General features: G+C 43.1%; 1 protein-coding gene across 1 annotated transcript in view; it reads left to right on the top strand.

Moving 5' to 3' along the window:
- The first annotated feature begins 3,746 nt into the window (after positions 1-3,746).
- LOC134443418 (DENN domain-containing protein 5A-like) overlaps positions 3,747-15,000 on the top strand; it is a 36,687-nt gene continuing 25,433 nt past the window's right edge. Inside the window, exon 1 of the mRNA XM_063193204.1 lies at positions 3,747-4,067. Within this exon, the coding sequence (XP_063049274.1) occupies positions 3,962-4,067 (106 nt within the window). The 5' untranslated portion in view covers positions 3,747-3,961. The remainder of the gene's footprint in view (positions 4,068-15,000) is intronic.

Genomic DNA, 15,000 nt, shown 5'->3' with positions numbered 1-15,000 from the left:
TGTGTTACAGTATTTGTTGTTTGAACAGATGTGTTCTCACAATGACTCTGGGATATTCATTTTGAGTAACGTAGTAGAGTAGACCTATTTTGTCTTTAAAGGGACACTGTGTGAGATTTTTAGTTGTTTATTTCCAGAATTCACGCAGCCCATTCACTAATGTTACCTTTTTCATGAATACTTACCACCACCAACAAATTCTTAGTATTCATTATGACTGGAAAAATTGCTCTTTTCATACATTAAAAGGGGGATCTTCTCTATGGTCCGCCATTTTGAATTTCCATAAATAGCCTTTTTTTAGCTGCAAAAAATGACTCTATTTGGACCATACTAAAGACCAGATCTGACAATAGGCAGCCCAGTTTCAATAAGCAGCATACTGTAGTGGCAGTTTTTTGACCACTTCCTGCACAGTGTCCCTTTAACAGTATCGTGTCCCTTTAACAAGTCAAGTCAAGTTGGTTTTATTGTCAATTTCTTTACATGCACTGGTCATACAAAGAATTTGAAATTACGTTTCTTGCTTTCCCATGCAGACATAGACTAATCTAGGTAAGGACATAGACAGTATAGACATAGACAGTACTCATACATGGACACAAGACAGTATGGACATAGACAGTGCTCATACAGACATTTAAAGTGCAAGACTGGACAACAGAAGACTTGTAGAGAACATACATTAAGAGGAGGTATTTTGTTGTGCTTTTTCTAAAAGTCCTTTATAGCATTCTGACATAGTAATAGTAGCATTTTGAAGAAAAATAAATATTAAAATAGGTATATCAAGTACACCAGCAGCAGTGTGTGTGTGTGTGTGTGTGTGTGTGTGTGTGTGTGTGTGTGTGTGTGTGTGTGTGTGTGTGTGTTTAGTGCAGGTAGAAAGTGTGTGTGTGTGTGTGTGTGTGTGTGTGTGTGTGTGTGTGTGTGTGTGTGTGTGTGTGTGTGTTTAGTGCAGGTAGAAAGTGTGTGTGTGTGTGTGTGTGTGTGTGTGTGTGTGTGTGTGTGTGTGTGTGTGTGTGTGTGTGTGTGTGTGTGTGTGTGAGTTGTGTGTCAGTCCATACTCTACAGCAGCGTTTCTCAAACCTTTTCTGACCGACGGCCACTTTGTCCCCCAAAAAAGGTATCGTGTCCCCAGTCCCTGCTGTCGTCCCAGCTCCAGTCCAGTCCAGCGCTAACACACCTCTTCCAGATGTTTTCTCTCGCCACTTGTAAAATGCGAGGAGAGGGACGAGATGAAAATGATGAGGAAGGGGAACTGGGTCCCCTGTCAACAAGCCTGTGGCGTAGAGCACTGATTCTCAAAGTGTGGTCCGGGGACCACTAGTGGTCCGGGACAGAGTTCAGGTGGTCCGCCAGGGGATTGCTACTTGTCCAAAGACAAGCTAGAAGTAGGCTATATTCATGACATTGCAAAGCTAAACATAGCAGAGTCATATTTTCACCACAATAAGACAGGCTTGTAAATGTGAATTAAAAAATAAGGGATCTGCATTGCAATTGGCACCTGAACCTTTTTTGGGGGACAAAGTGGCCGTCGGTCAGAAAAGGTTTGAGAAACGCTGCTGTAGAGTATGAACTGTAGTGTAATATCATGTTAACAGGCCTGTGGTGTAGAGCAGTGGTTCCCAACCTATGGGTCGGGACCCACCTTATGGGTCGCCAAAGATCCACAGGGGGTCGCGGAACCCTCTTGATTTTAAGGGGTTTCATTTTAAATATATATAGCCCATGTTGAATAAAAGACAAAGCATCTAATAAATGCATAGAAGCAACAAATTGGAAGTACTACATTAAACATTTATTATTTTTTTGACTAAAGACGAATTGAGGAATAAAATAGCTAAAATTAGTTTTCGCAGGAAACTGAGTGTATCATGTGACTCCCTCTCATGTGGGCGCTCGCGTGGTTGGGTCACCACAGCTTACAATAGTAAAAACATGGGTCCCTTAAGAAAAAGGTTGGGAACCACTGGTGTAGAGTATGGCCTGTGGTGTAGAGCAGTGTTTCCCAACCTTTTTTGTCTTACGTACCCCCTAAGCATCTCAGTTGCGCCACGAGTACCCCCTAATTTATGTTCTATACAGCTTTCTCTGTCCCAATATGACTTATCCATTCATTTGTTATAATAATAAAGATTTTCCAAGTACCCCCTACAGTGTGCTCGCGTACCCCTAGTGGTACACGTACCCCTGGTTGGGAAACACTGCTGTAGAGTATGGACTGGAACGGGGCCTCACATATATGACACAGTTATGACACTTTTATCTAAACCACTTACAGCTATTTACAGGGTATTGGTTACAGTCCCTGGAACAGTCTACCAGGCAGCAAGACTGAGTACACCTCTTTAAGCCTGCAATATAATGTAATGTAATGTAATGAAGTGTCTGCTGAATGTAATATAATATAATGTAATGTAATGTAATAAAGTGTCTGCTGAATGTAATGTAATGTAATGTAATGTAATAAAGTGTCTGCTGAATGTAATGTAATGTAATGTAATGTAATAAAGTGTCTGCTGAATGTAATGTAATGTAATAGCATGTCAACAGGACTGTGGTTTAGAGCAGTGATTCTCAACTGGTGGGTCGGGACCCAAAAGTGGGTCGCGGAGGGTTCCTGGGTGGGTCGCGGAGCTGTGATGCAATGCACTAAAAATGACTATGATGTTGAAGACAGAGTGAAACATGGTTAATAGGCCTTTTCCTCTCCACTACTTCATAAGACACATTGTATATCAGCATACAATGCAAATAATAATGCATATTATGAAATGCATGATAATATTTTTTATTATTATTGGAAGAATCTGATGGTGCGACACGCAGTTTGGGTCACAACGTATTGACCACGGCAAATTGTGGGTCACAAGACTATTCCAGTTGAGAACCACTGCTGTAGAGTATGGACTGGAACGGGGCCTCACACATATGACATTACACTTATGACACTTTTATCTAAGCCACTTACAGCTATTTACAGGGTATTGGTTACAGTCCCTGGAGCAGTGTGGGTTTAGGTGCCTTGGTACAGGGTATTGGTTACAGTCCCTGGAGCAGTGTGGGTTTAGGTGCCTTGGTACAGGGTATTGGTTACAGTCCCTGGAGCAGTGTGGGGTTAGGTGCCTTGGTACAGGGTATTGGTTACAGTCCCTGGAGCAGTGTGGGGTTAGGTGCCTTGGTACAGGGTATTGGTTACAGTCCCTGGAGCAGTGTGGGGTTAGGTGCCTTGGTACAGGGTATTGGTTACAGTCCCTGGAGCAGTGTGGGTTTGCGTGCAAGGAGCGGCGTGCCAGGGAGCGGAGTGCCAGGGTGGGATTCGAACCTGCAACCCTCTGACGTAAAACCCATCTCTTTAAACATTAGGCCACGGCTGCGCATTATATGCACTGCTATGTGTAGAGTGTACATGTAAACATATATGTTTAATCCTTTGTATTGTGCAATATAAGCAATAAGCTTATATATAATGTTATGTTATATATATAATGTTATGTTGTTTTGGATCTGTTGTTTGTGTTGTGTCCATGTTAAGTTGTAGTGGGCCTGTGCATGTTAGTTGCGTTGTGTTGTGTTGTGTTGTCTGTGTTTTGTATGCATGTTGTTATTGGTTGTGTGTTTTGAAAACTGAACTCTTGATTTTCTCTTCAGAGTTTAACCAGTGACGTAATGCAATGCCTCGGTGGGGGCGCATGCGTCGTGCAGAGCAGATGAAAACAGCTGGAAGAGGAGAGGAGAGAAGGCCCAGAATGCACCGCGCTACTGGTTAAGCCCGTCCTGATTTTCCAGCCAGGCTCGCGAGCAGAGCAGAGCAGAATGTCCGTAATGGCTGCACCCTGTCCGGCAGCGCGAGCTCCCCGAGATGCGACAACCGACTGAAACCAGCGCGAGCACAGGGAACCGAGAAGCGGACCGGTGAGGAGGAGTCTCGTGAGGTCCAGTCCAGTCCGTCGCCATGACCACCGGGTTCGGAACCTCCTCGAGCTCCGTGCGCTTCGCGGATTACTTCGTGATTTGTGGGCTGGACACGGAGAGCGGTCTCGAGCCAGACGAACTGTCCGGTAAGAACTAAAAACGCCATTACGCGCGAGACATTTATTATTATTCTAGCCTAACGCGATTGAAAATCACATTATAAACGGCGTATTGGTGTGTGTGTTATGCGTAGCGTTCAGGATTCTGTGTATTTGTGTGCCACAGTGATGATGATGGTCGCGAGAGCTGTATGATGCAAAACAAGCAGAGCGCCTGCGCGTCATCTCGAGCTCCATCAGCAGGGTCCGCGAGCGATAATAACGCGAATAGCTGCTGAAACATGATGATAAAACAACACAGCAGCCTCCTGAAGCGATATTATACTGAATGTTAATGGCAAACTAGAATAACGGCCTTTCTGTGCTGTTGGAGTGGAATCCGTATCGTGTTTAGCTTCAGAGGCCCTGCGCAGCGGAAAGGAAGCGATGCAATTTGATTTCACATCGCCGCCGAACAGAACAGCTACAATGTAGCCACGCAGAGAGAGAGAGAGAGAGAGAGAGAGAGAGAGAGAGAGAGAGAGAGAGAATATAGTGTCGGAGATGTAGGCTGTCGTGTGGCACTCTGCGTGCGTATGTGTGAGTGAGAGGCTGTGAATGCGTGTGTGTGTGTGTGTGTGTGTGTGTGTGTGTGTGTGTGTGTGTGTGTGTGTGTGTGTGTGTGTGTGTGTGTGTGTGTGTGTGTGATAGAGCTGCTGGCAGTAGGAAGCAAAGTAAGGAGGAGTGAGATGATGAGTGAAGATGTAGGGAGGAAAGAAAAGTGTGTGTGTGTGAGAGAGAGAGAGAGATGTGTGTGTGTGTGTGTGTGTGTGTGTGTGTGAGAGAGAGAGGTGTGTGTGTGTGTGAGAGAGAGAGGTGTGTGTGTGTGTGAGAGAGAGAGAGAGAGAGAGAGGTGTGTGTGTGTGTGTGTGTGTGTGTGTGTGTGTGTGTGTGTGTGTGTGTGTGTGTGCGTGTGTGTGTAAGAGAGAGTGTGTGATGTTTGTGTGATGTGAGTGTGTGTGTGTGTGTGTGTAAGAGAGAGTGTGTGTGTGTGTTTGTGTGTGTGTGTGTGTGTGTGTGTGTGTGTGTGTGTGTGTGTGTGTGTGTGTGTGTGTGTGTGTATGTGTGTGTGTGTGTGAACAATTGCACACAGGGCCCCAGGGCCCCCTATACAGCTTGCCAAGCTCACAGTAGGGCCCCCACCACCAATACAGGAGGGCCCTGGGCCCAGGGGCAAGTGCCCTGCTCGCCCCCCCTATAGCTCCGCCCCTGCACAGGGACACTGTGTGGCCTCATGCCAGCGCTGGAATCATAGTGAACTGCTGAACAAAGTCATTTCTACAATAAAAAGTACAACCTTAGAAATGTGTAACTTCAGAATGACAATCAATTCATGTATTGTGCCTTTAACCCCTTAAATGTGTCGTTACCAGGATGGTAATGACTAGCCTGGTTCACACCAGACGGTGTATGTGTAGCTTCGGCGCCCCCTGGCGGAGCAGAGCTACACACACTACCGTCTGGTACACAGCCATAGAGCACGCTCCGTCTCCAACCAGAAAATAGGCTGAGAATGTATTGCTTCGGCACGGCCTCCTTGCCAACAAAAACCTTCCTGTTAATCTTTAAAGAGTCAATAGTCTCTAATCTGTCTTGTGACTCCTCAATGTGAGTTACCGTTAATATTTAAGAAATAAATGCTCCGCCTATTTTCTGGTTGGAGACGGAGCGTGCTCTATGCCTGTGTACCAGACGGTAGTGTGTGTAGCTCTGCTCCGCCAGGGGGCGCCAAAGCTACACACATACCGTCTGGTGTGAACCAGGCTAGGTAATGACCAAGTTGTGGTGCATTTCCAAAGGGCCTGTGTTGTGCCATAGTATTGTAGTGCTATGGTAGTTACATTTCAATGACTATTACAGCGTGCCCCTGGAGGTACGGCGCGCACTAAGGGACTACACGTGGGCTTTTGATACAGTTTTGCTTCATTTCTAAATGTAATGAGCACTCCTTGCACCTTACTGGAAATATTTCAGTTCGTGTAGGACCATCAACGCTTCCTGAACATAATCGACACAACTTTTCAAAATTACAGCGATAATACAGAAAACTGTCACAATAGCCGTGAGATTAAATGTTCATACCGTGACACCCCCACTGTCATCTACTGTGAGAAAGGAATAGTGTGTGTGTGTGTGTGTGTGTGTGTGTCTATGTCAGGGCTTGAAGTTGCCAAATGCTGGTGAAACGTGGCTGTAGCTGGTAACAATTTCAGTGTCTCTGGCCAAATTGGCAGGTAGCTTATTCTATGGTATGACACATTAGAGTAGCGTATATTCTGCACTTTAGCACTTGTCTATCAATTGTTTGTATCTAAGTTCATGAAAAAGCTCAGTTACTCAGTTTCTATTTGTTTGTTTTACTTCCATGTTGAAACCCATGCACTCCTCTTTTTGCTTTCAGCACCTCATCTTCTGAGGTTAGATGTACAGCGTCATGATAAAATAAACCCTAAAAAACAAAACAAATTTGTGGCTAGTAGAATAGCTGGATGGCTAGTGACTCTGGAAAACCACTAGCCACGGTGGCCGGCAAGCAAAAATGTTAATGTCAAGCCCTGGTGTGTGTGTGTGTGTGTGTGTGTGTGTGTGAGTGCCGTAGGTGAGTGTTGTTCACATTATGTTATAAATAAATACCAACAAGACAACCGGAGGACAAACACACACACACACATGCACACACACACACACACACTTTTTTTGCACGCACACACACACACACACACACACACACACACACACACACACACACTTTTGCACGCATGCATACACACACACACACACACACACTTTTTTTGCACGCACACACACTCATTGTTGTTTGTGTCTTGTGAGAGTCAGGAGGTCATCTCTAGTAGACTCCAGGCTAGAGGAGTGGGGAGGGGGGGGGGTGTAGCACTATGGTAGTAATGTGTTGCTAAAGTGTGTGTGGAGTGGGGGGGGGGGTAGCACTATGGTAGTAATGTGTTGCTAAAGTGTGTGTGGAGTGGGGGGGGTAGCACTATGGTAGTAATGTGTTGCTAAAGTGTGTGTGGAGTGGGGGGGGTAGCACTATGGTAGTAATGTGTTGCTAAAGTGTGTGTGGAGTGGGGGGGGGTAGCACTATGGTAGTAATGTGTTGCTAAAGTGTGTGTGGAGTGGGGGGGGGGGTAGCACTATGGTAGTAATGTGTTGCTAAAGTGTGTGTGGAGTGGGGGGGGGTTAGCACTATGGTAGTAATGTGTTGCTAAAGTGTGTGTGGAGTGGGGGGGGGGGTAGCACTATGGTAGTAATGTATTACTCCAGGCTAGAGGAGTGGGGGGGGGGGGGGTTAGCACTATGGTAGTAATGTGTTACTAAAGTGTAGTGTGGGGGGGGGGGGGGGGGTAGCACTATGGTAGTAATGTAGTACTAAAGTGTGTGTGTGTGTGTGTGTGTGTGTGTGTGTGTGTGTGTGTGTGTGTGTTTGTGTGTGTGTGTGTGTGTTGTGTGTGTGTGTGTGTGTGTGTGTGTGTGTGTGTGTGTGTGTGTGTGTGTGTGTGTGTGTGTGTGTGTGTGTGTGGTTTAGACGTGCAATGGTAGCACTATGGTAGTAATGTAGTACTAAAGTGTGTGTGTGTGTGTTTGGGGGGTGGGGGGCAACCGCCATTCCGACATACCACCATTGCGAGCCATACAGAGTCATTTAAACATTGTTGCAGGTAAAGGCACGTGAACAACGTTCTAACTCTATTGACATTTGCAACAATGTTGCGACACGAGCGGAAAGTGGAGAGAGTGACAGCGTGATGTCATAGTGGTGTAGTACTATGGTAGTAATGTATTACTATAGGCCCTGTGTACTGTCATAGTGGTGTAGTACTGTGGTAGTAATGTATTACTATAGGCCCTGTGTACTGTCATAGTGGTGTAGTACATTAGCCCGTAGCCGTGGTTACCTCTCAGGTGCTAGTACATTAGCCCGTAGCCGTGGTTACCTCTCAGGCGCTAGTACATTAGGGTGATTCTCACGAAACGTGCAACAAAGGTGTTTTGACAACCATTTTTTCAAAATGCTTTTTTGGTTGAATTTCTTTTTGAATCAGTTACATCAAAGTGTACAGTTACTAAGCACAATAATATCAACTTACCTGACAACTTTTTAAAACACATTTTTTAACGTTTTATAGGTCCATGTCTGCTAAAATGCTCATTACCGCAATTTTTTTCTTTCATGAAATGTATTAGGACACTTAATTGTTCTAGCAGTTGTGTTCATTGAATATTGATAGTTGTACTAGGGGCTACATAAAACACTCAAAAAAGTTTTTTTTCTTATTATTTTAGTTTAAGAATTTTACCATTTTACCTCATTACCGCAATAGGATCATTTGTTTTCCTCTTTAATTTTAGAATACATCAGTGAAAACCTACAATTTCGGTCCAAAAATATACTGAAGTGAAAGAAACATGAAAGGTACTGTGTTCATAAAAAATATACATGAATACAGTTTTCCTTTAGTACTTTTTTTTCCAATTAAGTGCTCATTTCGGTAATGAGGGATATGTTTCGGTAATGAGAATGAGTTTTCGGTAATGAGAATAAGGAGAAATACAGTGCCCTCCATAATTATTGGCACTGGTTGAAATGTGTTAAAAGCCTTAAAATAAATTCAGTGTTTATTTGCAGAAGAATACTGTCACACTGAAAATTGTAGGAAAATGTAGCCTTCAACTCAAATGAATTGCAAGAAAATAAAAAAAAATCCTGACTAAAAACTAATTATTTTTCATTAAATCACCTGTTCCACAATTATTGGCACCCTTAACAATTCCCAAGAAATAAATATAATAGAAGCATTTCTGTCATTTCTACAGTAGTTTACAAAGTTTACCAGAGTATGTAGGAACATTTAATTAGTAATTCATCACTTCCTGTTTCCCTGGGGTATAAATATGACGTGACACCGAGGCCATTTCTCTTATCCACTCTTAAACATGGGAAAGACAAAGGAACACAGCATACAAGTGAGGCAGATGTGCGTCGACCTTCACAGGTCAGGCAGAGGCTACAAGAAGATTGCCACTCAACTGCAGATGCCCATATCCACTGTGAGAGGAATAATTAAGAAGTTCAAAACAACTGGAACAGTGGTAAACAAGCCTGGACGAGGACCCAAGTTTATTTTGCCACCACGCACAGTGAGGAGGATGGTAAGAGAAATCAAAAGATCTCCAAAGCTCACTGTTACAGAATTACAACAAATGGTAGCATCCTGGGGTCACAAAGTCTCCAAATCAACCATAAGGCGCTGTCTACACGCCAACAAGCTGTTTGGGAGGCATGCACGGAGTAAACCTTTCCTCACTCACAATCATAAACGCAAACGTCTGGAGTTCGCCAAGCGGTATTGGGGCTTCAACTGGGACCGTGTGCTTTGGTCAGATGAGACCAAGATTGAGCTTTTTGGCAACAAACACTCTAAGTGGGTCTGGCGTGCCACGAAAGATGCGCATGCTGAAAAGCACCTCATACCCACTGTGAACTATGGGGGTGGGTCAGTGATGCTGTGGGGCTGTTTTAATTCCCAAAGGCCTTGGGAACCTAATTAAGGTGCATGGCATCATGAATGCTTTGAAATACCAGGACATTTTAAATCAAAATCTGTTGCCCTCTGCCCGAAAGCTGAAGATGGGTCGTCACTGGGTCTTTCAGCAAGACAATGACCCTAAACATATGGACAAATCTACACAGAAATGGTTCACCAGACACAAAATCAAGCTCCTCCCATGGCCATCTCAGTCCCCAGACCTCAACCCCATTGAGACCCTGTGGGGTGAGCTGAAGAGGAGAGTACAGAGGAGAGGACCCAGGTCTCTGGATGATTTAGAGAGATTCTGCAAAGAGGAATGGCTGAAGATCCCTCTTTCTGTCTTTTCCCATCTTGTGAAACATTATAGGAGAAGATTAGGTGCTGTTTTGTTGGCAAAGGGGGTTGTACAAAATATCAACACCAGGGGTGCTAATAATTGTGACACACATTATTTGATGTCAAATAATTATTTCTTTATGTGGGATTTTTTCCCCACTGAATAAATGCACTTGTGTTAAAGGTTGGATTTTTCTCTTTTTTTCAATTAAGGTCCCATATTATTTAGAAAAATAAATAAATAATTGGAAGCTAAAAAACACATCTCAACCAGGGGTGCCAATAATTATGGAGGGCACTGTAAATTGAACTAAAGCCAAATATTAGTAAATGATGTGTTATTGGTTATTATTATTAGCACAACGACAGAGCCTCCAGGGCAGAACTAATCAAATGACACCTAATAAGATGATAAATATATTCTATATAAAACCATTCATTTAGCTACTGAAGGATATTGGGATTCAAGACTTAACCCAGCCAAATATGACACATTTTGTAAAGGAATCTTAGAAAATACATTTGAAATACAATTAAATTATATTCAGGGGAACTAGAGAAGGTGGGGTCTGTTTTAAAGGTGGCTGCCTTCAATATAGGCCTAAAGTGCTGGGGGAAATCCTAGTTTGTTTTATTAGTACGGCTCTCTGAGAACTTTTACGGCCCTCGGATGAATTTGAAGAGGCCCCTCGAATGAAAAAGGCTCCCCACCCCTGCAGTAGGTGAATAGGCGAGGCCCCTCCTGGGCACCAAAGTAACATCATAGTACAAGGGGTGAAGGCCAAGGGGTGCACTCTGAAGTTAAGAAAGCCCATTGGGAAACTTCAACTTCCATTGTCACGATGACACAGCACTCCACAGCACACAAGTGAACACTGCACACTGCACACAACGAAATTGCATTTATGCCTCACCCATGCAAGGGGGCAGCCCTCAGTGGCGCCCCATGGGGAGCAGTGCGGTGGGACGGTACCATGCTCAGGGTACCTCAGTCATGGAGGAGGATGGGGGAGAGCACTGGTTGATTACTCCCCCCACCAACCTGGCGGGTCGGGAGTCGAACCGGCAACCTCTGGGATGCAAGTCTGACGCCCTAACCGCTCACCCATGACTGCCCTTTATAGTTATAGTTATAGTTATAGTTATAGTTCGTCCATCATCAAAACACTGGAGGGTAGCCACCTGATGACCCCAATGAAGCGCATACATCCCACTCCTCATCCCCACCCTGAATATGATATCACAACTCACCACTGATCTCTCCAGCCAAAAATCTATAGTGGACCAGAAATCTAAATCTGTTATGAGAAGGGAAATCATGTCGCAGTGCGAGGTCGTGCACTGGACTTTTTTTCTGACTCGGCGCGCACCGGCAACTAGGAAGTAGGAAGTAGAAGGAACAGGAGATGACTAGAGTAGGTTGTATGGTATGCCGGTTCGGTACACCTTGATTTTAGGGTCACAGTTCGGTACATTTTCGGTACAGTATCACCATAATACTGTCCGGACCAAAGCCGGAATTCACTATGAACGTTATGTGTTATGAAATATCACTGAACACCACTAACTGTTTGAGTGGCACATTGCACACTAATGGCAGTCAGGGCATCAGACTCCCGATTCCTGACCCGCCAGTGATCTCCCCCATCCTCCTCCATGACTGAGGTACCCTGAGCATGGTACTGCTCCCGTTCGGGCGCTATTGGGGATGAGGCATAAATGCGGGTGAGGCATAACTACCATTCTGTTGTGTGCAATGTGCAGTGTTCATGTGTGTGCTGTGGAGCGCTGGATCATGACAATGGGAGTTGTAGTTTCCCAAGTGGGCTTTCACTTCACTCACATTTTTTAAAAAGAAAAAGTGTTGGTTTTCAGGACAATATCAGACATGCCCATAATTAGTATAGGGTGCATGAAAAACAAAATTAAAACGTTGCAAAATCCTGCTCTTCTCTTGCAGTATTGTTCCTTTGAACTACCTTAACTTCCTTTTCATTTTCTAGCATGTTTGATACTTGTCAAAAGGTGGCACAATAGACTTGGAATTTTGAATTGCTGTTAATGGGCATTTTCAGCTAAATCAGTGCAAAGTGCATTTTGAGGCTGTTTTGATCCCGTTACCTTTCCACTTACCCAGGACATCAAGAACTCACAGCATGACTAAAAGATGGGTACATGGGTGTTTGAGCATGGCTTAAAGATCAGAGTATGGGGGCTGAAACCTTCTTAAAGGCTGCAAAAAACATGCATGAGGAGTTTCTAATTTGGGAAAGGCAACTAGAGCATTCCTCCAAATGATTCTTCTTACTAGTTTTGATTGAAATATTCTAAAAACTACTTCTCGCTGATAGGTCTATTCACTGCTATTTCTAATGCCAAGCCTTTTGTGCCACCCTTTAACAATGATCAAATTGGATCCAAAACTTAGATTTTGGAAGGAAGTCAAGTTAGTAAAAAAAGGATACTTAAATACTCAAACCCACTAGGGTATGACAACCAAACACAGGAAGCAAAAAATCTGTCAATTTCTGGAAAAGCACATGGACTTGAAGTGAGTCGATTTTGTCTCCCAACTTGTTCCCTTTTTGCCATCTACTCAATCTGACAACTTCACTGCGAGTGCTGGGTTCGTTGTTTGCCATTGCCTTTGCATTGGGTGACATCACTAGGCAGTTTGATTATTTTTTTTGCATCAAAGAACCACATTTCGAGGGTGGAATATTGATTCATGGATTGGCATATGAGCAAGAATTAAGTTGCTACTTGCTCTCAATGAACTTTCACAACAGGGTTTCTGGCCCATAGTCGATTGTTGTTCTTCCAAGGGTGGGACAAAATATAAATGTCACCACAACATTTGCCAGAAAGGATGAGAACAGAAAAAATGGTCTATGAACAACACCTGTATGACCACTCAATTTAGCTTATGTAATGTATTGGGAGATGATCACTTTTACAGACAAACCCCCATTAGAGCTATTGCATATGTTAGGCATTTACTTTTGCTTTGTTTACTTACAATATTGTATATCGAATATTGATTCAATACAATTGCATATTTTAACCCGAAATGGATGCAATGTCACTTAACACTTTCATCAAGTGCTTTAACTGTAATTAAGTGACATAGTGACAATATTTATACTGCAAAAATATAATTTGTATTTAAGGTTGCAGTTGCATGTTTAAAAATGTAAATAAATAAAAAGCGAAATGGATATATGTCATGAAAATATATTCTAAATGTAAATCACCATAGAGTCTCATTACCGAAATTGACAATCCTCATTACCGAAAGGTACTTAAAACATTGCGGTAATGAGAATGTGTATTGCGGTAATGAGATGGCTCAGCACAATAATGCTAACTGTAACTTGAGTAATTATGACATAGCTAATTCATGACCATTGTTGAATTCTGAAAAGGAATACCCTATTACCAAGCAAGTTTAAAATGAAAAAATCTTTTTCATTTTGAAATATTGACTAATTTCGGTAATGAGAACCACTTTTGTCGTATTTGCATATTTTTGAGACAAATTGTGACATTTTACAGGCACAAACAATAAGGCTGACTAATCATGTAGCCATCTTGAATCTCCTGTTGGTACACATCAATTGTAGGTAGTTTCAGCTCATATTGAAATTCTGATGGCTTTTAATTGTAGCTCTGAAATATATTGCGGTAATGAGAAGAAAAACTTGGGGACACAATCTTTTCTTGAAATATTCATTAGTGTTCATTATTTAATTTGCCAACAAGGAACACTTAATGAAACTTCAGACATAGACCAACGCTCTTGTAGTGTCATTTACGTATTTCTAATTGTTTTATTATGTTTTAACCTAATTCAAAGACCAGAAATTTTGGTCGGGACACATTTCGGTAATGAGAATTTGCCTATAAAATGCATAAAAAGTGGAAAATAAAAATAACATTTTTTAAATTGAACTAGTGTGCCAGAAAGTACACGTCTTGCTCTACAGTAATGTATATTATCAAAAGAATCCATGTCATATTTAACCATTAAAACCTCATTGCCATTGATTTTTTTTAGCTTCGTGAGAATCACCCGTTAGCCCGTAGCCGTGGTTACCTCTCAGGCACTAGTACATTAGCCCGTAGCCGTGGTTACCTCTCAGGTGCTGACACAGCATTCGATACACTCGTGCAGTCGGTCCTCCAGGTCTCGAACTCCCCTCCTTGAGTCAACACATCACTTCACGCATGGGAGGCTCAGCACTGCTGACCAGAGGACCAGAGCGATAGCGCAGCGCTACTGATACTGTATGAGGCTTCGGGATGGAGGTTTACTAACGTTCTACTGATACTGTATGAGGCTTCAGGAGGTTTACTAACGTTCTACTGATACTGTATGAGGCTTCAGGAGGCTTACTAACGTTCTACTGATACTGTATGAGGCTTCAGGAGGTTTACTAACGTTCTACTGATACTGTATGAGGCTTCAGGAGGGAGGTTTACTAACGTTCTACTGATACTGTATGAGGCTTCAGGAGGTTTACTAACATTCTACTGATACTGTATGAGGCTTCAGGAGGGAGGTTTACTAACGCTCTACTGATACTGTATGAGGCTTCAGGAGGTTTACTAACGTTCTACTGATACTGTATGAGGCTTCAGGAGGGAGGTTTACTAATGTTCTACTGATACTGTATGAGGCTTCAGGAGGTTTACTAACATTCTACTGATACTGTATGAGGCTTCAGGAGGTTTACTAACGTTCTACTGATACTGTATGAGGCTTCAGGAGGTTTACTAACATTCTACTGATACTGTATGAGGCTTCAGGAGGGAGGTTTACTAATGTTATACTGATACTGTATGAGGCTTCAGGAGGTTTACTAACATTCTACTGATACTGTATGAGGCTTCAGGAGGTTTACTAACGTTCTACTGATACTGTATGAGGCTTCAGGAGGTTTACTAACGCTCTACTGATACTGTATGAGGCTTCAGGAGGGAGGTTTACTAATGTTCTACTGATACTGTATGAGGCTTCAGGAGGGAGGTTTACT

Source organism: Engraulis encrasicolus, unplaced genomic scaffold, assembly GCF_034702125.1.
Source record: "Engraulis encrasicolus isolate BLACKSEA-1 unplaced genomic scaffold, IST_EnEncr_1.0 scaffold_31_np1212, whole genome shotgun sequence".
Taxonomy (NCBI): domain Eukaryota; kingdom Metazoa; phylum Chordata; class Actinopteri; order Clupeiformes; family Engraulidae; genus Engraulis; species Engraulis encrasicolus.
The sequence above is the reverse complement of the archived record's forward strand: the minus strand, read 5'-3'. Positions and strand labels throughout refer to the sequence as shown.